Here is a 27143-nt window from a genome sequence, read left to right as displayed (position 1 = left end):
GCTTATCTTCCTAATTTTCCCAGCTTTGGATTTGTAATTCTATATAAGACCTTTGAGACTTACTTTAGCCCAATCATTGCACGAGATCTCAGCTTCAAGTTGTAAACGTCTCCAGCTAAGCACAGTGACCCGGTTGGATATGCATGTAACTGGCAAAGTGGTGTTGACTCCCTGGGGACTTAGCTTGGGATCTTCCATTATGGGGTTTTGTTTTTTTACATCAAAATAAGTAAAGGTGGAAAACTAAGTGCTCTGGAAAAAAAGCAGATTAACTTTTTGGAAATTTTGTGTAACTTTGTAAAATTTAGGTGACTAGGGGATAGAGAAAGCATCATTTAATTCTTTTACAAAATTCAGCTTTGTTCTATCTCAGGATTATAAGGCATCCAATATTCATGTAATTTTAAAAATTATTAATTTATAATTTATATATTTATTATTTTATTATAATTATTATTTTTATTTGTATCCTGTGTGATGCTGAGATCAGAGGCAACCATTTTATTCATGTTCAACTGAAGTTAACACACATATTTTATATTTCTATTAAACAGCCAGAATTTCAAAAATTAAGAGAATGAGATATTAAGAGGACAATGTGATGGCTTTTGGCAGAATAAAAAGATTCTAAATTACTAACAATATCCAAAAAAATTTAAAAGGTTAGATTCATCTAATATTTTTTGTTGGTGGAAGTGGTGTTACATTTACTTTACCAGATCATGGCTTTAATATTATCTTTTGAAATTTGACTCTGGAATCCTTCATTCTGAATTTGCTGTAGCTTTATCTGGAGCTTTTAATGCAAAGTGTGGAGCAGATACTCAGACTCTGGCATAATGTAATCCATTTCCACAGAAATACTATATCTAGACATTCCATAATTCAGTTGAAGTTTTGAGAAAAAGCAGTTACCAAAAACCCAAGAGGAATTGTTAAAATGAACAGAGAACACCTTTTAACCTTTACTGGCTGAGATCTCTAGTCAGCTCCTGAAGCCAGCTTGTCTAATGAATCCAAGTTGGATACCCAAAGGAATGTTGTAGCATGTTTAGAAACTTTCTACTCTCATCTTTTCCTGTTATATATAAATCATCGACTGATCAGTGCCAAGAATTTCCTGGGGTAAAATGTAGCCACTGAGACTATGCTCAAGTTATAAAGACCAAATTATTAGTAAACAGCTGCAGTTTATTTTCTGTGCAGTTACTTTTGAACTTTTTATAGTTTTCATTTCCTGTCTTGATTCTAGAACAAATGTAGGATATTTTTTAAATGTTTTCTGTAGATGATTTTTTTTTTCAGGTAGAATCTGAATTCCTTACTTGAAAAATAATGTTGTAGTGTTTCTGAGATGAGAAACTGCCATTTTGGAAAACTTAAGAGAAAACAAAGTCCTAAGTGGTTGCCATATTCCTCCAAAGATTGCTATAGTGTTAGTCTTATGTAACTAAAATGCTGTAATGGGAACAGGAAGTATGATGCCTCAAAGCTATTACAGGTTATACAATTTTGATCAAGATTTATATAGACCAAAAGAAACCCATTCCTCCAACACAGCCATCATATTCTTTTCTATAGGTTACCCCCTCCCAATAGAAATTGCTTATAACCTAAGGAGGGAGGGAGGGAAATTTCAAATGGAAATGAGATTAATCTCTGCTACAGTAAAATTTACTTTTTTTTTAATTCCCCTAGAAGATGCTTGTATCATTTGAGTACTTGGAATCTGAAGACACAAAAGGATCAGGGATTGGTTAGACACCTCGAAATGTGGGTTTCTACCCCATATCCAGATTTAGTAGCTGAACATAGCCACAATTAAGTAGCTCTACATATCAGCTAGGGAAAGTTGCCAATTATTTTAAAGAATTTAGGGAATGGAAATGAAGGACAGGGAGCAAAAATGTTGCCCCAGGCAGACTGGCAAGGAGTTGAAACATTGTCCAATCCAGGAGATGTAGGGAGCCCAGAATATTTTCAATTTCCAAACAGGACCATTTCCAAGTGGGGTTTTAAGATATACTTTATTATGATGACTAATGTTAGTCCATTTAGTCTCCATACAGTGACTGCCTCTGTAAATTAATAGATAGAAAGTAACTTAAAGGAGGCAATAAACCTCCTTCATAAGTTATAAGTCCATACAACAGGGCCTAGTGAATGTTACTCCGAGTTCCTCAGTAGACAGCATTTCCAGTGAAAATATGGTCAATACCATATTAAATAAATTGTTGTGATAGGCATTCCTAATAAAACAACACCTATAATTCTTCATTGTTGATTCCCTATTCCATTTTTTAATTACACTCTTACAATGCATTATTCACACAGCATCAGCTATCTTCTTAAACTGCAAGTAACACCATTTCACTTCATTACCCAAAGGCTTCTTACTGCATTAGAATAAAGGTCAACTGCTTAGTGAAATGCACAAAGCTCTTTAGGTGTTGCCCCACTTGCATCTGGATTGTCACCTTGTACCATTATCATCGGCATCACCAGGCTCCAGATATATTATTGGACTTTCTGTTTCTTTTTTTAAAGATTTTATTTATTTGAGAGAGAGAGAGAGCACAAGTGAGCGAAGGGCAGAGGGAGAGGAGAAAACAGACTCTCCACTGAGCAGGGAGCCCAATGCAAGGCTCAATCCCAGGACCCTGGGATCATGACCTGAGCCAAAGTCAGATGCTTAACCAACTGAGCCACCCCTGGACTTTCTGTTTCTTAAACATCACACATTTACTCTCACCTCAGATCTTGTTCTTCCCTCTCCTCAGTTAATTGTCTTTCCCTCTCTGCTCATCCCTGAATTTTTCTCATCATTGAGGTCTCCATTCAAAAGACATTCTTTCAGAGCATTTATAGTGATCTGAAATGAATTAGTATAATTTGTGTATGTTTGTATATAACTATATGTGGAATTATATCTGTCACCTTCCTATCATCTACCAATCTGTGTGTCTAATCTATCATCTATTTATCTATCTTAATGTTTCTAATCTATCTAAAATAAGTTTTCCCCAAGACTGTAAGATGTGTTAAAGAATAGGAACATTTGCATTTTTGTTCACCAATGCATTACTATTACTTAGAACAGTGCCTGTCTATCATATAGAAAATGCTCAGTAAACATTTGTTGGTTAAATTAATATACCCAACAAATACATCTCAAAGTGTTTTTGGCATCAAATCTTATTCCACCCTTACTCTAGTGTGATGTAGTCAACTGTGCAGGTGTTCTTTCTTCACTGAAAAGGCGAAAAAACAGGCTCAAAGAGATTAAAGGATTGTACCTAAAATCACACAGCTTGTTCTCCAGGAGAATCAAGTTAAAATCTGAGTGTTTTGACTTTTAATCCAATGTGCTTATTATTTACTACACTATACTGCTTTTCTCATTTCTGCCTCAAGCACTAATCATCTTTTTGAATTATCACTTCAAAACATCTGTTATTTCAATACTTATCAGCAGGATATCAACATTGTAAGAAATCTCTGGTAAAAACAGATTTACTACTGTCTAACAGCTATAGAGTACATAATACAGTATGTGTACATAAATGTGTGTGTATATATAGTGTGTGTGTATATATAGATATATATTTGTGTATATATAAAACATACATATATATAAATCATATATATAAAGCACATAAAGCATTTATATATGTATATAAAGTATATCTTTGAAGGATATGCTTCTTTAAAGACTGAATTTAATTAGTTTATTTATCACCAGAAATTTTATTTACATTGATGTACTATTTTAAGATGTCCCAAATCACTATAATAATCATCATCACCATCATTATAATCTCATTTTACACAACTATTCCATGATTATCCCTGTGACACTTGACCATGTATATAAATTTATACAAGGTTTAAAGACAGTTGATTTTTTTTTTTATAATGGACAGGGAAGGATTATTGTGAAGAAAATACTTTAAAAATTATTTGCTAATTAATCTCTTTGAATATTTCTTCCAACTGAGTTATTTTAATTGATTTCCATTTTCAGAAAATTTCCTAGTTACATAAGGGGTTCATTCATGTTTAACTTTGGCTAAGTATAAAATCACTCTAACAGAACTTCATTAGAAGTTCCTGACTCACATTGTATGGTCTTAAATAGAATATTTTGAAATATAAAGTATTTTCACTTTTCCTCATGTGATCCCTAGAAAGGCCTTGAGTACTTCCTAGATATTTCTTTTTTTAAAAAAAGATTTTATTTATTTATTTGAGAGAGAGAGAGAGAATGAGAGATAGAGAGCACGAGAGGAAAGAGGGTCAGAGGGAGAAGCAGACTCCCTGCTGAGCAGGGAGCCCGATGCGGGACTCGATCCCGGCCCTCCAGGATCATGACCTGAGCCAAAGGCAGTCGCTTAACCAACTGAGCCACCCAGACGCCCCACTTTCTAGATATTTCTAATAACACTTTAGAGTCCAGTGCTGAGTCAATAAAGTCTGGTATTAGAGCATGCAATTTGGATTTTAATGATCTAATGTTCCTTAAATAATAGATAATTCCTTAAGTAATAAATAACTCCCTAAAATTATTTATTTATTTATTTATTTCTCCCCTTCATGGAGATTTATGGGGATTTCAAGTTGGAAAGGAGGGGAAAAGACTAAATTTTCCCAGAATTGGGAAAGAAGTTTCCTCAACAGTTCTCTTAGATATCAGTCAAAGCCCCTATGTATGAGCATATCTTCCATTTAACCCTGGTCCTAGACCTAAAGAGGTCTTGATTTCAGATCATCATTTCTTTGCTGAAAAGGCAAGTTAACCATGTCATTTTTTACAATTTGACTAAAGTACATTCATAACAGTCCTCAATCTTGAACCTTTGCACTCTGAATTATAAATCTTCTGTCTAAAGAATGGGGAGGGTATATGCTATGGTGAGCGCTGTGAATTGTGTAAGACTGTTGAATCACAGACCTGTACCCCTGAAACAAATAATACATTATCTGTTAATAAAAATAAATTAATTAAAAAAGAAGAAAGAAAGAAAGAAAGAAAGAAAGAAAGAAAGAAAGAAAGAAAGAGAAAGAAAGAAAGAAAGACTTCACGTATCACTAAATTGCTAGTGAGCTATAGTGAACGACATACTTTTGGTCAAAAGAACTTATTTCTTGTCACTGAAATTGTACTCAACTGAATGAGAATGTGGTTTGAGGATAATCACTTGAATAGAAAAAAAAGAAGGAAAAGAATACATCAAGATAGCAGATTTATGTGAATGAAGGTATTCTGGGGGGGTTAATTTTTTTCAATTTCTTTTTAAATTTCCAAACATATTATCAAGTTTAAAAAAATTAAATAAACAACATGATAAATTACATTAGCCTTATGTTTACCATAAAGCTTTTATAACATTTTATAATAGCATTCTCAGATAAGTTTGGGAAATATGGGGGTAAACAAGGTTGATCACATTTATTTAAAACATGATTTCTTCGAGACACTGGCATGCTAATTTTCGTGATGAGTCTTCCAGAGACAGACATAATAAGCAGAATTTTTCAGCAATGGAAACTGGCCACTCACAAACAGCTGATGACAAATCAAAGAAAACTGTTTGGGTATGTGGCAAGGAAAATATATTAGAGGGAAAAATACAGAAAGTGTTGTTCCCTTTCTCTAATTATCTTATCCCAAGGTCCAGATGGTTTCCTGGATCTTATTTCGCCCTCCTCCTTCCTCTTCTGGTGCCATGACCCACCTCTTCCACTTAGTAGTTGAGTGTCCCCGCACCTTCCCCACCCCCACCAGGCAACCTTCAGTTTGGTGACTTAGACATTTTTCTACCTTAACCGTAAGGTTTGTGAATATGTTTGGAGGAGAAACAGAATGAACAGAGAGCAAAAATCAGAAACTCTTTAAGAATATCTGTATGATTAGAGTATGTGGTGAAAAGGTCATCTGAAGGACTCAGGTGAGGGCTTTCAGTCAGGGTACATGCCTTGGAATATTAAAATGGTGACTTTTGGGTAATATCAGAGGGAGATAACTAGTAGAAAATAAGGTCAAGCACTTGAAGATGATGAACTGCTATGGTAAATATACTTAGGGGCAAGGATAGATAAAGGATTAAAGAAACAGACTTTTAAAATGTGATTATAGCCATTTGTGTGAACTGCTTTGCCTTTATGCCTAATCTTTCTATATGGCACACTAAAAATTATGTGTGGCAATAAATGTGTATAAACTTAACCATGCTCTACATTCTATTTTATTGGTACAGTAATCTTTATAAATAGGTTTTTTGGTCTTTATAGTTTGTTAGTTATGTAGCATCATCATTTACTAACAATTTAAAAATGGCAGAGAGAAATAGCCCATATATTTGGCAAGTGGATATCTCACTTCTTTAGAGCACTTTATCATGACAGATAAAACAGATTGGTTGCTCCTAAAACATCTGCTAAGCCAGTTTTTGTAAAGCTAGCTACCTTGCGGAGTTACCTTGAAGTGCAGAAATTATGCCCTCCCCACAATCAAGAAATAGATAATGGTGATAAAGGAGTTCAGGAAAGCTGCCCTACACTGCCAAGCACTTGCAAATATGCAGACCTATTTCTATGCAAATATTCATACCTATTTCCCAAATGAACATGCACTTAATAGTAGATCCCTGCCACAAAAATAAAAATGAAAGAATGTACATAACTTTAATTCTGTAGATGTTACCCAGATCTATAAGATAGTCACCGTAAGTCCCACAGTTTATAATCTGCAGAGAATGAAAACTCAACCTTAGAAACAAAATTAGGTTGAGTCAACCACTTAGAAAAGTAAATAAAATAACAGGAGGACCCAACTATTTCAAGATTTATGTAGAAAGAAAATACAGATATTAATTTGATCACATAATACAGGGTGCTTTTAATTGCAAAAAAATAATCTATGTAAATAATAAGAATCAAAATTATTTCCAATAAGGAGCATACCTTGGGACACTAGGACTTAGGATGAAAACAGGCCCAATTCTCTATTATCTGCTCTTTTTGTGCCTTTTTCATGGCAATAAGTGCATGTTTTTTTCATATCAAAGTCTGCTGTGCTTGAACTAGAAAGGAAAATGCTGAAAGAGAAAGGACAAAAATGAGCTCAATTAATAAGATAAATCCTAGCTTTTGGGAATAGATAGCATGCAGTTTCTTTTTATTATTGTTTTAATTGAAAGTCAGTCCTGGCATTCTAATAAAGTGTGAGCTCTAGATGGATTCTTAAGAAATAGCAGATGTTTAAGAAAAAGAGTTAGTCGAGTAAAGAATACATATGGAGAGAGGGTGCAGAAGAGAAAGAGAGATGTAAGCACTAGGAAACTGACTGCAGAAGGGGAGAGAATGGAGACAGCCAGAAGAAACCAATGGTTACTCCAGCTAAGACATTGCTAACGGCTGTTCCTTTCAAGCTGTATAGTTGCCGTAGAATATTAACACTGACGTTGGAAGGAAGTGAGATCGAAAAACACAGCTCTATTTTCTTTCTTTCAAACTATGTCCTCCATTTTCAAGTTTTTAAAGAGTAAATCTCAGACGATTCTTACGTCAAGGGGCTTATTTAAGCATTTTTGGAGCCAATGAAATTGTTAGAAAAAAAAGGAAGAAAAGAAAGAAAGGGGGAGGAGGGAAATGAGCCAAAAAATATTGTATTGGTTATCGAAGGGATTATCTCTACCTCCAAATTATATTCTCATTTGTAGTACACATTATGGACAGTATATAACAAGACCTTCTTGAGAGAAATTTATACTGAAAGTATTAACTGTTTACAGGTGAATTGCTGAGAGATAAAATTCTTGATTTTCAAAAGAATTCATTACTGCATATATTGGATCATCTTTTTCATGCCCTACATCAGAGATATAAATGTCCTGATAAATAAAATGAATTGCTTAAGATACTGGACCATTATTTCTCAGAGCTACAGTTTAAAATGACAAAGCCATCCTTTTCATTCTCACCTCTAAACAAATTGTGTCCTTTTGTGAAAGCAACATTTTTCTATCATTTTTTTTGGGGGGGGGAGGGTGACTGAATTTCCTTGAAAATGCCTGTGTTGTCACCAGACTACAATGAATATGTTTTATTGGTTGATATATATGCCTCAGAGACTAATAAAATAAAATCACATTGAACTTGAAATGGAGTTTATTAAATGAACTTTTGCTGTGCCATAATATATTCTTCTTATCCTCAAAATTGAAAATATTTATATAGGTTGTCAGCTTTTTCCCAGGGAGTAATTTGGATAATTCAGTTATGATTTAGTGCCAGAAAGCATCATTTACAAAACATACCCTTTAGTCCTTAAAGAGTTAATAAAGCTTGCCACAGTATACTATATACTTCCCAAGAGTATCCTAAGTACCTGGAGGATCTGGTGAGCTCTGTAAGAATATTTAAGCTTAAATGACACCCATATGCTAACATATTTTTTTATTACAATGTGAAGTGGCTTGGTATCATTTAGGAAATTGTGCCCATTCTTGAGGAATTCATTAAGCAGCAGCTGACTTCATAAAGTCTGCCTCCCAAAGTGGCATATTTAGGCTCTGTTCTCCATTGAAAAATATTAACTGTGAAATTTCATGTGTAAGCAGTAAATTATCAGGACTACACAGTGGACCAATTTTAGAAATAGCTAATCAAAGCCAATAAATTTCCCATTTGGGTGTGAGTATGTGGTAGTGAGATCTAATAAGGACTGTTGGTAGACATTCACTGTCCCAATTTCCTGCTTCATCAGAGCGTGTAACTGAAGTGAAGACCGACATCTTCGTCACCAGTTTTGGACCTGTTTCAGACCATGATATGGTAAGTGACACTGCGTTTTTGGTTTTCTTGGTATATTTTCTAAATTTAACTTTTGAAAGGAAATTACAGACCAGGTATTTAGAGAGCAACTTGAAATAGCTTGGCTATACCTTTTTGTCTTTCTGTATGCATAATATGTAATATATACTAATACATAAAATTTATATAATAGACAATACCCACTTACTTTCCAGACCAAACCTATTTATGATATCAACCACTGCAGACTTCTTTTTTTCCATCCCTGAAATGATTGCTTCGCCTTGGTTTATGTTCTGTAAGCCAAATAGTATGATCTGCCTTACATTTTATTTAGGAGGGCATGTTGATTCAAAGATGCTAGGTCTCAAGATAACCAGCACTCATATAGAATAGCCATGAACATCATGATTTCTGAATTATTCTTGGCTAAAAAGGGGATGTGAGTGTAAAAGCTGAGTGAATACTTGACCAGAATTAGACAGAGAAATAGTTAAACACACCGATGGGAAATGTTCAGCTTCACTGCAAAAAAGAAATTCATTAAATTAGTACGAAGAATGAAAATAAAATTAATACATACCTGTTCTTTCTTTTCCCAACCCAATAAGTTAACATGAATTTCTCTTCTATTTGATGGGAATTGGTAAAAGAGTAGAGCTCTGTTGTAATATTTGTGTACTCATAATAGCCAAGCTCCTATATAATCAAAAAATCATAAAGAGGCCATGAAGACACACCGTTCTGAAATATTTCAAAGATATATTTATTGAATATTATTCTTAAAATGCTTTTTTGTTGACACCATCTGTACATAAAAGTCCTCTGACTTCATAATAGTTTGAGAATAAAAGTTACAGAAAATACCAGTTTGGACCAGCATTTCTCAAAGTGTGGAAATTCTCAAGTGTACCCACTTTGGCAGAGTAAAATCTCTGACAAGTCCTGAAGTAAGGACCTGTTTACATTTAATCTAGTGTTTTCCAATCATATTTGTCCAAAACCTTTTATGCGATACCTGTTGACATTCTGTAGAGCTAGTACTCTGTGAGTCAAACACTGGGAAATGCTGTATCAGGGTAATTAGATAGTTTAGATCTTAACACAGGTTATGAAATGTAGTGACTATGCCAATTAAAATCAGCAGAGCATAAGAGAGTGGTAGGTAAGAATACAGATTTCCGAACCAGAATGCTGCCTTGGTTTATAATCCCACGTTCTGCGCTTATAAAGCTGTATTGTTGGGGAAGTTCCTTAATATCTCTTTGCCTCAGTTTCTTCATGTGTAAGATGGGAGTGATGATAATACCTCATGCGGTTATCACAAGTATTAAATAAATTCATACATGAAAAGCATTTAAAAGTTCTTAGCATATAGGAAGCACTCAATGTATGTCAGCCATTATTACTATGCAAGAAATAGAGATATAAGAATTAGCCATAATTGTGGATTTATTCCTTTGGCAACTTATTACAGTGGTTGATCTGTAGTTCACTTTCTTGAAATATTGTTATACACTATTTTTTGCTAAACTGATCACTCTGAGGACCTCTTGTGATTCTCCCATGTTGGAACTCTGTCTTACAACACTATTCTCTCATGCTACTTTTCTAATTAAGAACATTTAATAGAGCCCAGTCAGGTTTAAGGTCAAATTTAAACTCCTCTGCCTGTATTTCATATAGTCCACAGATGATGTTACCATTCGTCCTCATTTGTTCCTAATATTGACTATTTACTTTAGTCGTTTGCTTAAGTACTACTTTCTGTGAAGCCATACCACTTGGAGGTGAGCTGAACTTGTCTAGGATCCAGGCTGGCTGAATTCACACCTCACCACTACCAATAGCATCACCTTGGGCAAATCACTTACGTGTGTAAGCCTCAAAGTCTCTAAAATTGGTATATTATTATAATTGCCTCTCCTTGTAAGATAGTTAGGAATTTTAAATGAGCTATGTAAATAAAGTGTTTATAGATAGCACTCAATAAATAATAATTATTATTATTTTTGTCTCTGAACTCCTTATCATGCTGTTCCCTTCATGGAAAATTCCCTCTATTTCCCAACCATCTGAATCCTACATTTCCATAAAGGCCCAAATCAAGACCCAAAAGCTTAATGGAAACCTTTTTTTATTAATCCGATAATGGATTAAGTTTCCCTTTCTGTATTCTAGTCACATTTATTGACTGTAAAATAACAACTTAGCTTTTGGCCTCATTATAACACTGCTTTGTGAAGTTATTTCTCTTATATAAATGTCTTATTTTCCTAAAGTAACGCCAAAAAAATGTAAAGACATTTGTTTCACATCCCTCACAGTATCAGCACATTGCTGGCTTACAGTAAGTGTTGAATTACTACTTATTTAGTGATAGGTTTAGGAGTCTATATTGACTTTAAAAACATAAAGTCTTATGGGACTCAATAAATAATACCCTCTTTCCTGAGTTCCAAACCTTCCGAGAAATAAGATAATAGAATAAGGGATTTGGAAAGTGAGAATATCATCTTTATTACTAATAATTATGGTCCTGCAGAAGGTGGTATATATCTGTAGATACGTGAGTTTTCAGAGAATAAATATCAGAATCAGTCAGATTAACCCACCCAGTCACCTGGCAAGACTTTGGCCTCCCTCTGTTAGGGCAGAGACTGTCCATATAAAACTTCTAGCATGGAAAAACATCAGAAATTGTGAGTCTTGTGGACAGTGCAGCAGGAAGAGGCTGAGATAGGCAAGATTGATTTCTCCTTCCATATTTACCCATCAAATGAAATTATTCTTCTCTCTTCCCCTCCCTAAATAGAGAAGTATGAGGGACTGGAGAGCATTCAGAAGTTTTGCACTGGTGAAGCTTTCTTCTCATAAAGGGAAACATCGAGAGGGATGAAGCATTACAAACATCACACACTGATAATGATATTATTCCTCCTCCTCATTATCATTATCATCATCGTAATTAAAAATGAATATTCTCTATCACTGGCATCTTTCATATTGCCTCACAAAGGCTAGATGCTCAATAGGAGTTGTTACGGGACAGTGCTCAAATAAAGGCACATTTTCTCTTGAAAATATTTGGTATACCTTTGAGTTATTGGTTTAGATTGTCATTTAAAAAAACTGATTTTTTTTTTGTCTTGGACTAAAGGTGTACGTTGGGATTTTTGATACATCATTAAGCCTATGATTATCGTGAATTACTTTTCATAAATGGCCTTTGGTCAAATATCAGATAGGAAGAAGGAACAGAGTGTCTAAGCCAGTTATACTCCCTGTTGCCTAAAATTCCTGAATGAGATAATGTTTGAATTGTTCTGTTAGAGGACCAAATTAGCCCTGCCTACAACTGATATGCTGAGTGGCTAGTGGAAATTATACCTGGCCAATTCATTTGAGGTTACTCATTTAAACCACATTATGGGTGAATTACACATAAAGAGCAGTATGATTTAGAGTCTATCAAAATCAGGCCAATGACAAAGCTATTTTTCAAGGCAAGGAAAACTTTGTAGTTTTTAAAAGTGAGAACTAGTAAAATATCTAATAAGGATAACCATAATAACAGAATTCAATAGTATTGAATGCTTACAATATGTGAAGCACCATGCTAATAGGTTTATAGATCATATTTCATCTAGTACCCGTACCATGATTTTACCTAGGCATTATCATTATCCGTATTTTCCAGAGGGGGAAAGTGACCTAGCTAGGTAGCAACTTGAACTCAGGCTGTGTGTCCCTAGAGGTTCCACAGCTCCCAAGGCATCTGACTTCATCTGGAATAGAAAACAAAATTAGGACAACTCCTTAACTTTATTTTAAAAACCATTAATTGGCAATCAAACGGCACATTCCCAGGGCACTAGGTTCTGACAGAAATATCCAGGCAGCACAATCATAGAGCCCTGTTTTCCATGGTGCTTAAAATGTATGAAGTCAAAGCACACACAGATGGTAATAGATGGTGCAAGTGGGAACACTTCAATACAGTATTTATTTAGGAACATAACGGATGTTTTGTCCCAGTCTTCAGAGTAAGACTCACATTCTCCAGCAACCTACTCTATTGAACAGGGGACCGTGGAGAGACATCTCACTTGAATGGTGGGGGCTGGCACGCTGAACCTTGAACAACATCTTCGCCAGAGCTTCCTACTTGTTCAGACAGTGTTCTGTAGGGTCTTTTCCTTTGCCTTCTGATTTTACTTTGCTTGGTTATGAGCACCTCACTTTCCTGAGGTTTCCTATCCTGCTACCAGTCCAAACAAAGAGCAACTTTTCTCATTCCCAGCTACATTGGAATCTGATAGAAATTTGTGTTGCTAAAGCAAAGAAATGGGGAGACAAATAACTTCTAATGTTTACCGAGAACTTCCCATGTTTCAGACATTCTGGCAAGCTGTTCACTTGCATTATTAACTCACTTCTCACAATAGGCAAGTGAAATCACTACTGCATGATCCCCACTTTATAGAGTGGAAACTGGAGTTTAGAAAGGTCAGAAAATGACCTGAAGTTACACATCTGGCAGACAAACAATTTAGCTCCAGTTAGCAGGGGTAGAACTTATACCCATAACCGTCACGTTATGGCTCTGCTCTCCTCCTCTTATTCCAGTTTCTTGAAGAGGGAGCTCTGGCCCATGTCAGCCTAGTGCGCTATGACCCCCAGGGTGAGGTCATGCAGAGAACCTCCGGGTACTACCATGGCAATGTTGCAGGGGCAGTTCTCAGAAAATGGGAGACCAAATACTTACACTCTTGGTTAGACAGTATCTGATCATTATCAAGTGTTTTATTTCAGTTTTCATTTCCACTTCTAGCTGAAGGGAACATGGAAATGAAAGCTTATCCAGTTACTTTTGCAGGGTGTGTGTGTGCCTGCTTGTGTGGCCAGTACAGTATTTGAAGGGAGAATATCATAAATGAATTTGGGGATTTCAATGTCTGCCATTTAGCACCAGTAAGTAAAGCTGGTTGTAAACATGACAAATACATAAACATGAGGAATTTGGCAAGTTTTGACATAATTTTTGGAATCATTGACTTTGGGGTGTATCTATTATGACTTGATAATAAATATATTTTAAGGTTTTTAAAATATTTGACATTTATTTCATTTTCAAAAATCTCCTTGGAGCAAGTAAACAAATGAACAAAATAAAATTTTGGGGTTCATAGGAATATGGTCAGTTGGGCATCTTGATTTACAAGTGACTATTCCCTCTACTGTTTGACAGGCTAAAGTAGTTCAGTTGTACAGAAAATAGAGCTTATGTGGCTGATTCCTGAGTAATAGAAATATCCTGATTATCATATCCCTATCTCGTAATCCTGTCGTCGAGAGAAGAGAACACACACAGCTCAGGGTAAATCCATCCATTTGCTTCCCTGGCAAGCACTGCTACTCTGAATCACTTCCCAATGTAGTCTATAGGCTCCCTCCCCATCTCTCTCCTCATGGAAAATATCATTGTATGCCCATCTTACTCCATGAGTTTTCCTTACAGCATCCAAGTTTAAACAGTTTCTCCCTCTGCTAAATTTAGAGATGCTTAACAAATGGTTCCTGGTATGTAAATTCCTATCTCTTGTATCTCAGTGCGTTTTCACCTCACACTTCCAGACACAGAAAATTACCTAAACAACAAACAAGGTAGTTTCTCTTGCCCATAAATATAAACTGGCATCATGTTACACTTCCTTGTTGCTGCTATCTCAATCGACATTTAGCACTATGCCTGGTACACTGTAAACTATCCAATGATAATACTAGTTACTGGATCAGAAGGGCTCAGCTATATCAAACGTGTGGCAGAAGGATAAACCTTTATCCAATCTTTACCTAATCTTACATAAAGCCTGAGAAAAAGACAGGTAGTTAAGCTCATGCACAAAATGCCTAGACACAGATATTATTTTTTATGCATGTTCTAAAGATGATATGTATAAGATTAAAAAAAAAAAAAACCAAACAACAGCTTTCTAATGCATCAGAGTTTAGGGGATTAAGAAAATGTAGCATGATGTTTTCAAGTTAGTCTTCCTTCCAGTTTGGAGCATGCTAAGATTAATGGAGAATGTGGTAATCTTTATTTCAAACCATTAAGTTCCAAATTTAGTGTCAGTGTAGCAAGTGCTGCAAGGAAGATGGATATTACCCTTTTCTGTTTTAGGAGCTGGTAAGTCACATTGCTTGTTTTCAGATTAGCAGATGTTTGTCTCTGGGTATTGCCCTAAGGAATGCTGTGTTTATTCAAATAAATAGATTCCCTGGCTGTGAATGATGATGAGCTTCACACATTTCTCATGTGTCTTATACACACATATACTCAGATACACACTCACACACACACACACACCCTCATATTCTACATTTTTTTTTTTTGGCGAAGATCCCAATTAACAGTGAAACAGATTATTTTCATAATCTTCTTTGTTGTGAAAAATTTAAAGTCTATATACATTATCTGTAAACAAAAAAAATTTTTTTTTTTACTTAGCCAAAAAGGAGATGGGGTTATCACGCTAGTATTAGAACCATGGATGATTTGAAATTGACTGTGAGGTTTTCAGACTGTGGAAGGGCCCCCCAAAAGACTATGCTCTATCTTTGTAGCTGTCATTATCTAATTTAAACATTTAAACATATATATGTAGTAAGCTCCAGGGTGAGCTTTGTTTTAATGTGTACTGTATTCTATTTTTTTGAGTGCTAGTGTGGTAGAGGTGTAGGGAGTAGGGCATGATTTTCTTTTCACATATCTGAGGAGATAGTTGTGGAATTTTTCTGACCAAGAAATATTTCAGACACTTTAGATATTTTCAAAAATGATTATGCTGACCACTGATTCACCTGAAACCAGTATGTACAGGCCACCACAAGTTTACTTCTGAAAACATCACCTAGCTCATATTTTGCTTTTAAAGTTGCAAAAAATAAGCATTGTCTGTGTAAGCTATTTGCATTGCAAAATACAGCTTAGTGAACTCTGCCATTTTCCAAAATTACCTAGGAATATACAATAGATGTATTTTTCCGTCAAAGCTGGAAGGATGAAAGATTAAAATTTAAAGGACCCATGACAGTTCTCCGGTTGAATAACCTAATGGCAAGTAAGATCTGGACTCCAGATACCTTTTTTCACAATGGAAAGAAGTCAGTGGCACACAACATGACCATGCCAAACAAACTCCTGAGGATCACAGAGGATGGCACCTTGTTGTACACCATGAGGTAAAGATGACTTCATTTCTATCTGTGATTCTTTCTGTACTTCTTTCTCTTCCATATATATGTGACCATGAAGCTGGTGGGCCACAGTGGAGCATCTGGTTTCCTGTTTGCCCTCTTTTTCAACCTTAATAATTACTCCGCTATGAAAAATAAACCAACTGAAGTCTTATGCAAGTATTAAAGCATTAAGTAAAATGATTAGATAAAGTGGGGGGGGAGTTTATAATGTATATTAAGTGATATATCTCAAGTATCTCTCCAACATGCTCTAATTCAATATGAGGAACTTCTTCCCCCTACTACTAACCTCATATATTCCTGCATCCCAATAAGGTCTAGATCAGATTTCTAGAAGCTATCTCAAGGTATGTATCCAAAAATGTTTCTACTTAAAAAGAAGGAGAAAAATCCAAAAAAATTAGAACAGTTCAAGTGTCATAAAAACCGTAGAATCATGTGGAAGTATACATTTAGGAGAAGTATATGAATTTATAATAACATTGTTAGAATGAGAATATAAGTATTCTTAATTTTGTTTAAGTTGAAGAATATTTATATGTATGAGTTATAGATAGATAGAGAGAGATATTTCTGCTTTACAAATATTTCTCCCATTTTGAGATTATTGGAAAACCTGGCAGCTAGGTATCTTCATTTATGGTTCAATGAAGCAAACATGAATCAAAAAATGTTGTTAATATTTTTAAAGAAAAAATGTTTAAAATATTCCTAATTTGTAAGCAATTAAAAATTGTCCACAACTCATTCTTAAGGGAAAAGTTATTTCATCCTCAAGAGACTTGTTAGAATGTTGTTTTTGTAGATCTGGACAGTACTTGGTAGTTCAGACTGTCCAAGTATTCCTTTGGCACAAAAAGGTAATGAAGGCAAAACCCTAGACTTGGTGGGTTTTGTTTAGTGTGGGAATATAGTGATCCTTTGCTTTTGAAGAAAGCTGCCAGAATTTCTACCTTTTTATACAAAATATCCAAATGAAAAAGAAAGGAAATAATGCCTCAAGAGCCGCTTCAGATGTTGGACTCAACTAATAGATATTTAATAGAATTAAAGAATGACAAATCTCAAAAAAAAAAAAAAAAGAGAGAGAAAATGGAGGATCAGTGGAGGAGACCTGTTGAGACCTTTCCAGATCATCCAAGTAGGACCCATTTATAAGTGAAACTTGAAACATCCTCCCCTTATAAAAAACCCTACACTTGTTTTTGAGCCTAAGTTCAGTATTTGTTCCTCCCAGCTGGCAATATTCTGGGGCAGGATTTGCACCTATTGAAAAGTTGATCAGTTCTTACTTTCTGATGCATGTAATGTTCTTCATCAGTAACTAGCCTGTTACTGCCCATCTCCTAAACTTATCACCACCTTTGCTAATACATCATCACTGTCCTTAATATTTTGATTTCAAAATGCAAGTTTGATCATTAATTTGCACATTTCATATTTGCTTTAATCACTTAATGAGTTTACTGGCTATAAAGCCATCCCTACCACATTTCTTGAGCTACTTAATAATATGGGTAAATATATTTTATAAAAACCATGTGAGGAATTTGGTATAAATTCCCTCATAATTCCACCAAACAAAATCAAATATATTTCAGTGAATTATTTTCTTTACCCTTTTTCAAAATGTAAATAGAACTGAAGATAGGGACTAAAGAGAAGACTAGCAGAGTCCGCCTTCCATTAGGCAGTAAATTTGTATAAAATGAAATGGTTGGAATATAGTGAAATCACCCACAGACTCTCCTTTGCCTGTTCCTTTGTTGTTTTATGGGGACCGGTGCTGTTTTAAGGAAGGCGATGGGGAGAGCTGCCCTGAGGAGAGGAGACATCCTCTTCTCTCCATGTCTTCTTCTCCACCAAGTCTTTATCCAAGTATTTATTTGCTTACATCTAGTTTTAGTCTCCAAAGATTTTCTGGGTCTAGGTGGCCTAGGTAGATTAGGTAATGATGCTTGTCTTGGGAAATATTACAAATGCTTGCCCATCATACAAAATCATACCTATTTTCTCAAAACAAACAAATGGATAGAATCCAATCATTGTTGTAAATAATTCCTTTTAGATCTTTTGGTTAACAGCTCAGTATCATGCTGCAGTTTGTGCCTGCCTCTCTTGCTTTTCTTAATATATTTGCTATAGATAATAACATCCTGGTCGTATTTATCAGTAAGTGTCTAATCTATAGGGCTCTTGTTTATGTCTTCTGTTTTCCTTAATTGATAAGGCTGACGGTGAGAGCTGAGTGTCCAATGCATTTGGAGGACTTCCCTATGGATGCACATGCCTGCCCACTAAAATTTGGAAGCTGTGAGTAAATTTTTAATTTTGATTTTCTTTATTCTTATGAGAGACCTAAGCCTTTGTTTTTTTTAAATATTTTATTCATTTATTTATTTGAGAGAGAGCGAGGGAGCAGGAAGAGGAACAGAGGGAGAGGGACAAGCAGATTCCAGGCTGAGTGCAGAGCCTGATGCAGGGCTCAATCTCAGGACTCTGAGATAATGACCTGAGCCAAAATAAAGAGTCAGATACTTAACTGACTGAGCCACCCAGGCACAACTGAGACACCTAAGTCTTTAAGCAAGAAATTTCCAATCAGTAAAGTTTGTTAGGAGACAGATAAAAACCATGAAGAAAGTTTAGTGATTTGCTGCAAATACTTTCTAGGGGTGCCTGGATGGTTCAGTTGGTTAAGGTTAAGCTGAAGTTGCCTTCAGCTCAGGTCATGACCTCCAAGTCCTAGGATCAAGCCTGCATCAGGATTCCTGCTCAGTCTATTTTTCCCTCTCCCACTAGCCCCTTCTATTCCCCCACTTCCACCTCCTTGTTCTCTCTCTCTCTCCTCTCCCTAAAATATATAAAATCTTTAAAAAGTTACTTTCTATAAGTAATAATCTTTTATTTCATTTTTAATGTTATTTCAGGAAGAGATTATTATGACAAAGAATGGATTTAATTAATTAGTGGAAAAATTCTACTTTTGTTAAAGCTGTATTCATAGAAAAAGCAAGTGGAGTACGGATGTTTTTACCCCATAGATAATATCTCCCTGCCAATAAATGGGAGATCACTGTACTTATTTTGTATCATTGCTGACATTTGTTTGACCTTAAGAATATTGCAAGTTGTTTATCAGATGGAAATATTGGTAGGTGCCAGCAGTGGATGATAGTTGTTTCTTAATAATGAAGTCTACTCCTAAAAAAATATTGCCTGATGAGAATTTACCCTAATCAGAGTCTTTTGAAAAGTTCTAGATCTGTTTGGATATCCCATGAAATTCATGTGTGGTAATGCTTTTGAAGGTATCCTAGATAACTTTATGATAACTGTTGGGGCTTCTGCTATTTGAAACTAGGTAGGCACACATTAGAGGAGCCAAGAGAACAGTGGACAGCAGAGTCAGGTTCTCTGGTCTTCCTCTCCCCTTCTGCTTTGGACTAGTATGCATATATAAAGGGAGTGAGAACAATGTATTCCTGGTTTCCTGCAGAAGACTTACAAGGACTGCGTCAACTCCGGGACTACCTAGCCAGCTTTCTGTTCCCACTAGACAGACAGTCTAAGCAACTATTTTGGTGAAGATATGATTCATAGAAAAAAAAATAGTGGTGGTGTAGGAAGACAGCAAGCAAAGAAAATAGCAAAGGCCTTCAGGCTCCTAGCAGCACTAGTCATGGAGAGACAAGTTTATTTATAAATCTAATTCTATACTGAAACCCAAGGACAAACCACTTCAAAAATTGTCAGCCAAATGGGCTGTGGTGATAACTCCCTCATCCCCACTCTTTTCCCAATTTAATTTATATTCTGTGTTACGGACTACTATGTTTTCTCCTGATTACCATTTCCATTCCTAACAATATTATGTATTATGTGTTACTTGTATGCTAGGCAGGATATTCAACATTTGTATGTGTATCAGTTCATCTAATCTACAAAATAATCTTTTACTTAGGAAAATCATGCATTATAGTTTGCCTGGGGCAGTAATTATTTATGCCTAATATCCTTATATAACTACTAATAGTGCCCCCTTTTCCTTCAGAAATACCTTGTTTTGGACAAAAAATTACTTGTTTAGTATACTAGTCAGGAATGCTTCCAAGCAGTGAGTATAGCTAGCTGAAAAGGAGAAGGGTTTATATTTTTACATGAGATGAATGATGGTGATTGTTGGTTGATTGTTGGTTAGTCAGCATCTTAACGAGGATGATGTTTTAAGATGCCCTTATATGTTCTTCCTGATCACAAAATGGCTGCTGCAACTCCAGCCATTGCATCTGCTTTCAAAATAAAGAACAGTGCACTGACAAAGAAGAAAGAACCAGCACCTGTATCAAAAAGATAAAAGCTTTCCCTAAAATCCTAGCAGACATTTACTCACATCTCATTAATCAAAGATGTGTCTCATTGCCAATGCTAACTGCCAATGAGGCTCGGAAGAAATACTCTTAACTAGGCACATTGTCAGCCTGAAGAAAATAGGAAGTATTTTTAGGAAGGGGGAAATGGATAGCGAGTAGAAAACAAATAGTGTCTCATGTAAGAAAACTGAAACTAAATAAAAATCTGCTTTCTACCTCAGAGCCTTTATATATGCTCTTTTCTCTACTTGGGTTACTCTTCCCTTGGTTCTCCATGTAACTGGCTTCTTTTATTTTTCACTTCTCAGCATAAATGTCATCTTCGGGAGCCTTCCCTAATGACCTTGTCTAAATTTACATACAGTCCTACCCATCTTCTTCATTATAATACATATTTAATTTAGATGTATTACAGCAATAATTATTAGTTTTATTTATTGGTTGACATTTTTATTGTCTGGAGACTGTAAACTCCCATGAGAGCACAACCTATTTTGTTTAGCATTTCCTAGCACAGAGCCTAATATAATGTAGACACTTAATAAATATTTATTGAATAGATAAAAATTATAATAATCAGGTTTTAAATGCCCCTTCAATGTTTAAGTCTTAGAAAAGATAGCTTCAGAAAAGGATTTAAGACCTGTGGGGAATTAAACAGAGAAGATTTGACATTGAAAAGTAAGCATCTGAGCTCAGTGGGAGAGCACCATGACTAATTACCATTGCCTGCCATTGGCTTGAGAAGAAGCAGTAGTGGTTGATTTATTGTATAGTTAGTTCTCTGACCTGGCCTAATTAGCACACTTCTGAAATGAAGAAACTGAGGCAAAAGTGGACTAAAAATGCATTGACCCGGTTTTTGAAGCAAACATCTTGCCAAAATCTCACAGAAGAAAATAAGCAAAAGATAAGCTAGAGGATTTTGTAATAATTTAGTAGAACACCCTGTAATAAATGTTTATGAAGAGAAGTCATCCAAATGTTGATAAGAACTAAACTCAGAAAAGCAGATTTTTCCTTACCACTTTCCATTAGACCACGATTGTCAATGTTATATCACACTTTTTGCTTATTGGGGATAGAGCCCTCTTCATAAGGCCAGATAACCAGAAGACAATGTACATGATTTAGCTGACATCTTTTAACTCCTTTTTAAGGAAAATACAAATAAGGCTTTGATTCTAAAAGAAGAGATTCAGATGATATTCTGACAATAAGATCTAGGCAAGTGCTAGATCTAGTGCGGACTTGATAAATGATGGTTTCCTGACTGATAATCAAGCACAATGCCTTGTAAATAAGGAGGGAGGGATACATAGATATTTAAATGAATTCTGAATAATAAATAACTTTGGAAATTATTTAGTGCACCTGCTTCATACAAATGGAAAGAGAAAAGCCCGTAAAGTGAAGTGATAGTGTCTATTAGCAGATGCTCTTCTGATACCAACTCTCGTTGTAGCACCACAAAGTTCTTTCATAAACCCAGCCAAGTATTCTTTTTAAATTTTTTTTCTGAAGTAATCTGCTGATTTATTTGAAATCTGAGCTTAGCATTTTGACTAAGTAGCTGAAGACTTTTTAACCTTATTTTTTTTATACTGAATTGTCTCAAATGAAGGAAGTAGTCATAGGACCTACTTTCTAGATATGAAGAAGTAAGGCATACTACCTGTTGTGATGCCTTAGGTATAGTTGTCTTCTACATCTTAAAACACCAACTTTATTTTTTAAGTTTTTATTTAAATTCCATTTAGTTAGTTGGGGTACCTGGGTGGCTCAATCTGTTGAACATCTGCCTTCAGCTGAAATCATGGCCCCAGGGTCCTGGGATCAAGCCCCATATCAGGTTCCCTGCTCAGCAGGGAGTCTGCTTCTCTCTCTCCCGCTGCCCCTCCCCCTGCTCATGCTCGTGCTCTCTCTCTCTTTCAAATAAATAAATAAATAAATAAATAAATAAATAAATAAATAAAATCTTTTAAAAAATAAATTCTAGTTAGCATACAGTGTAATATTTATTATTTGCAGGTGTACAATGTAGTCGATCTTTAAAACATCTGGTGCTCCTCACAAGTGCACTCCTTAATCCCCATCTCCTAAACCATGTGGATCCACTCTGCATTTTGGGAGATTTCCATTGAGAGACATGAGCAATATGTAATCTCCACTTTCACAGAAATGCTGTGTTTGTTGTAGATTTCGTACACAATGGAGTTTCTAAGAGATTGCAAGTGTGAGACATTGAATTATATGAAGTGAAAAGTGGATGGTAACAGTTTTTTTCCTCTAAAACCATATTAGCAGCCCGTTGGCAACACATGATTAGGTACAAAAAGGTAGAGTCCAGGCACTGTCCCTAATGATAGTGCAATACTGTAGCAAGAGTTTTTTTTTATTTGTTACAAAATGACACAATCTCTAGAATTGGTTTCATCCCTAATTACTTGACCACCAAGAATCCTTGCTTGGATTTTGAGCATATAATATACAGTTTTTGCCTAGGAAATTCTTATTAATAGCATTAAGGGAGAATGAATGTCATTCTATGCTCTTACCTCAGTTTTCCCATTAAATAGCTATTTAAATATATAAGACCTTAAATAGGCTATTCAGGGTTTCTCTGCTTCAGTTTATCATCTGTAAAATGAGACAAACTATATGACCTCTAAAGTCCTTCCATGTTAACAATCAGTGATTCTGTGTTACCATAAACTTGAGATGTTTTCCTAGGTAAGACACTCCCATTAAAAAAAGAAAAAAAATTATCATGATCGGAAAAATATTTTACTGAATATGGGTACCTACAAATTGTAAGCAATATGGTTCTTCTCAAACTAGTGTGCTCTGCACTACTTTGAGGGATTTTTAAAAATAAATCATGTTTTAGATGCTAACAAATGCAGTCCTCCTCCTTAACAAATGCAATGCTGAAACGATTCAAAATTTAAGTTAATGAGATGTGTTAACTCAATGGTAGGAATTATTTCACAATGTATATGTATATCAAATCTTCATGTTGTACACTTTAAATATCCTATAATTTTATTTGTCAATTTTACCTTAGTAAAGCTGCAGATAAATACATATATACACAAAAGTCAATGAGGACAGCCACAATTAAGAAATAAAAATCAATGAGAACAAATTCCAAAGCCACTCATTTATCAGTCTTACACATTTATGAAAGAAGCAGTAACCACTAACTTAATTCCTAGCATATTCTCTCAAACTTCTGAAAAAAAATTGATTAAAAAGATACCTGATTGTAAATTGGTCCAGAAATGATGCTGGAGCACACCAGACACCCACATAAAATCAGGAGAATACTGACTACACTTTTCTGCAAAACTCATCCCAGAGACAAGAAGTTTTGGTTCAGAGAAGGAGGGGGATGGCTTTCATCTTTCTTATGGCAGCTTCACATGTGTGTAAAAATGCCACCATCACTTCACATCTCATAATGTTTTAGCTTGGAGAAATACATATTTGAACAAAACACTCAAGTTTATTAGCTTGGGGTGGGCATTGGGTGAAACAAGAATGTATTATGACTTTAACAGGCTCAAGGCACTTGTGTTTGTGAACAATTCCTCAAAAAATAGATTAAAACTGTATTTTAATTTATAATTTTATATTTTTAACTTTTATATTTTAGGTTAATATACTCCAAGCAGGGTTGTATTCACTTTTTTCTGACTTAAAAAAAAATAGCACATTGCTTGGCCACCTAGAAGTATTGTGGACCCTGGACACTTTGTCTACTGTGCCTAATGCAGAAGTTGGCCAAGGGGTAAAACTTTCACAGTAAAGCCAACTTTTGGTATCATATCTGCCTCTCAAACACCTTGGAAACTCTTTGCTTTTGCTAATGTGCTCTTCTTGTAATTTTTAATATCACCCTACATCTAAACCAAGGGAAGTATATACTATCATTCCATCCCCTGTGTAGTGGATGTTCTGTGACTAGAAACCAGAAAAGGTATGGAATCCCTTCTTCTTTTCCTTCTCACTCATTCTATACACCTCTTCCCCCAACCTTCCTGAGTTACAGGTCATGTAGAAGGATGGCTAGGTTAAAAGTGACATGGCGAATGAAAATGATTGAGAAGTGTAATGAGCTAAGTGGTGAAACTCATCAATATCATTGTCATGATAGTAAACGTCCATAAAAAGGAGAATTAATTTAAAAGGAAGTAAAGTCAGACTTCCCTTAAAAATGGATGCTTGGTAAAATTTCCAGTGTTATATTTCACATTTATCATGACCTTCCCCTGGCCTGACATAATCTGGACCCAGGCTCCTTCCGTATTTCATCTCTCATGTACTCAGCTTTAGCCACATTGGTATTCCTGTTCTTCCTCAAACTTATCAAGCTTTTACCTCAACCAGAGGAAGAAAGTTCTTTGCTCACCTATCCAGCAAACTCTTCCCCAAGACATACCCTACTCTCATTTCTGTCATGCATATAACTGTCATTTCCTTAAGAACCCTCTCTGAGTCCTTTACCTAAAATAGGCCCATGTCCTTCATTCTCTACCCTCTTAGCCTATTGTGTATGGCTTTACTGCATTTAACGCTACTTGAAATTATGTTTATTAGCTTGTCTGTTTTTGTCCCCATTACTGCCGTGCATGTTCCACAGCATCAGGGAAACTTGTTTGTTATGGATTTTTTTAGCAAGGTACTTTGTCTTTTGTAGGTGCTTAATAACCATTTGTTGTAAGAGTGAACAGATGACTGAACAAATCAGGAAAATGTGTTTTAATTTTCCTAAACTAAGGGATATGGACTCTTCTTTCTTGGCCTCTGGAACCATGAAATTGAAAATATGAAACTAATAGGACTCACCAGCTAATGAGGAGTACCAAAGTAGCGTGACACATGGGCCATTTTCTTTCCTGTCCTTCCAGATGCCTACACCAGAGCAGAAGTTGTTTATGAGTGGACAAGAGAGCCAGCACGCTCAGTGGTTGTAGCGGAAGATGGATCACGCCTAAACCAGTATGATCTTCTTGGGCAAACAGTAGATTCTGGAATTGTTCAATCTAGTACAGGTAAGTGCCAGTTGATTATTCCAGAGATGTCAGAAGAAATATAAACAGTTTTTGTGAGAATGTGAGAATTCAGTAAGTTCTACAATAACACAAATAGAGAGACAATTTGACTAACCTGAGACCAGTTAAGCTAGGAACTAGTGTAAACTCTATAGATTTGTGCCCTTGGATTCCTCATTTGATGTCTTTTGGCCTCTGTTTCTTTGTTTGCAAAATAAGATGCTAGTTCTATGTGATCAGGGAAGCAGAGTATTTAGAAATGTGAACTTTTGGGAAGAATGTATGGATTAAATTCTTACTCTTCTACCTTGCCTGTTGACTGTGGTCACCTCACAGAGTTATTGGAAGGCATAAATTCAATCCATGAAGAGTACTTATGATAGCTCTGGCACATAAAAAAACTCTCAATAAATGTTAGCTATTAATATCATCTAGGCCTAATTATTATAACGATTCAATGAATCTTGGTGAATTTGTAGCAGTGATCATTATACGTAAGATACCAAAAGAACTAGAGCAGATACTATTAAGCAGCTGGACCCAAAATTTTAAACTTTTGAAGTTATTTCAAGAAATAAGAGTTTAGTTATGCAAATATCCATTTTGTGACTAAATGTAATGTGATCACTGGGCTGGAAAATTATAAAAGTTTGGATTTTAACCCTCCCTCAATCCCAATAATTTTAATTATGTTCAATCAGTGAAGGCGTAACAAGAGCCAGCAGTTTTTATAGCTGTCTTCAAAATTTTAAATTAGTTCATTCACTTTGGTAATTTCTAAAAAAATACAATTAGGTAACAAATAAGGGCAGAAGTGCTATTCTTGTCAGAAAAATTTCTTCCTTAGTTTTCAGGCTTTATATTAGGACTCTGATAATTCTAACAAGTTCATGTAATAGATCAATATATCTTATTCTGGTTATTGGAAAATCCCTGCTTAATGGGATCTGCCTTTTGCTTATTTTGTCACAACCATGGCTACTCTGGAAGCCCAAACATTTATGTTCCTTGTTTTGAAAAATGGAGAAGACTGTTGCTCAGTTTTGCCCACATTAAAAATTTATGTGGCATAGTGGAAAGGTTTTAGGCTTTGCAGTGAGAAAGATATGCACTCAAGTCCTGGTCCTGCCACATAGAAGTCTTGTGACTTTGGGAAAGTCGTTTATCCAACTAGAAACTCCGGTCTCTTCTAAAAAGTGGGGATTTTATACTTTTGCATTAAAGATGAGATAATATAAAATACTAAGCAGAACATTACATTTGGTAAGTGCTCAAAATGTTATGTAGTCCGAGATTCCAGAACTTGGAAAATACTGAACATTTCTCTCCCTCATAAGTTATGTGGGAAATCATACTAAAATGAGCAGTGTTCACTTTTAAGAATCAAATGCTATTATAAGCTGGATATTGTGGTAGGCACTGGAGAGTCAGTGATAGACAAGGCGGAGAGCTTGCTGCCTTGGAAACCGAAGTCTAAGGGAAGACAAACACATAAACTATAATTATCAAAATGGGTGGTAAATGCTGTGATTAACATTTTTGTGAGGGCAGGGACCATATCTGTCTTCTGTATCCCTACTATAGTAGCTGAAACAGAAGAGGCACTAAATAAATATTGTGAGTTAATGAATAA

At 35.4% G+C, this 27143-nt stretch overlaps 1 protein-coding gene across 3 annotated transcripts in view; it reads left to right on the top strand.

Moving 5' to 3' along the window:
• Positions 1–27143, top strand: part of GABRA1 (gamma-aminobutyric acid type A receptor subunit alpha1) — a 59004-nt gene that overhangs the window by 11553 nt on the left and 20308 nt on the right. For all 3 annotated transcript variants that reach the window (XM_027606859.2, XM_027606858.2, XM_027606857.2), the window contains exons 4-7: positions 8768–8835; positions 15842–16062; positions 18311–18393; positions 25367–25510. In XM_027606859.2, coding sequence (XP_027462660.1) covers positions 8768–8835; positions 15842–16062; positions 18311–18393; positions 25367–25510 — 516 coding nt within the window. The remainder of the gene's footprint in view (positions 1–8767; positions 8836–15841; positions 16063–18310; positions 18394–25366; positions 25511–27143) is intronic.

The sequence above is a fragment of the Zalophus californianus genome, chromosome 5 (assembly GCF_009762305.2).
Source record: "Zalophus californianus isolate mZalCal1 chromosome 5, mZalCal1.pri.v2, whole genome shotgun sequence".
NCBI classification, from domain to species: domain Eukaryota; kingdom Metazoa; phylum Chordata; class Mammalia; order Carnivora; family Otariidae; genus Zalophus; species Zalophus californianus.
This window is presented reverse-complemented; position numbering and strand designations above follow the sequence as displayed.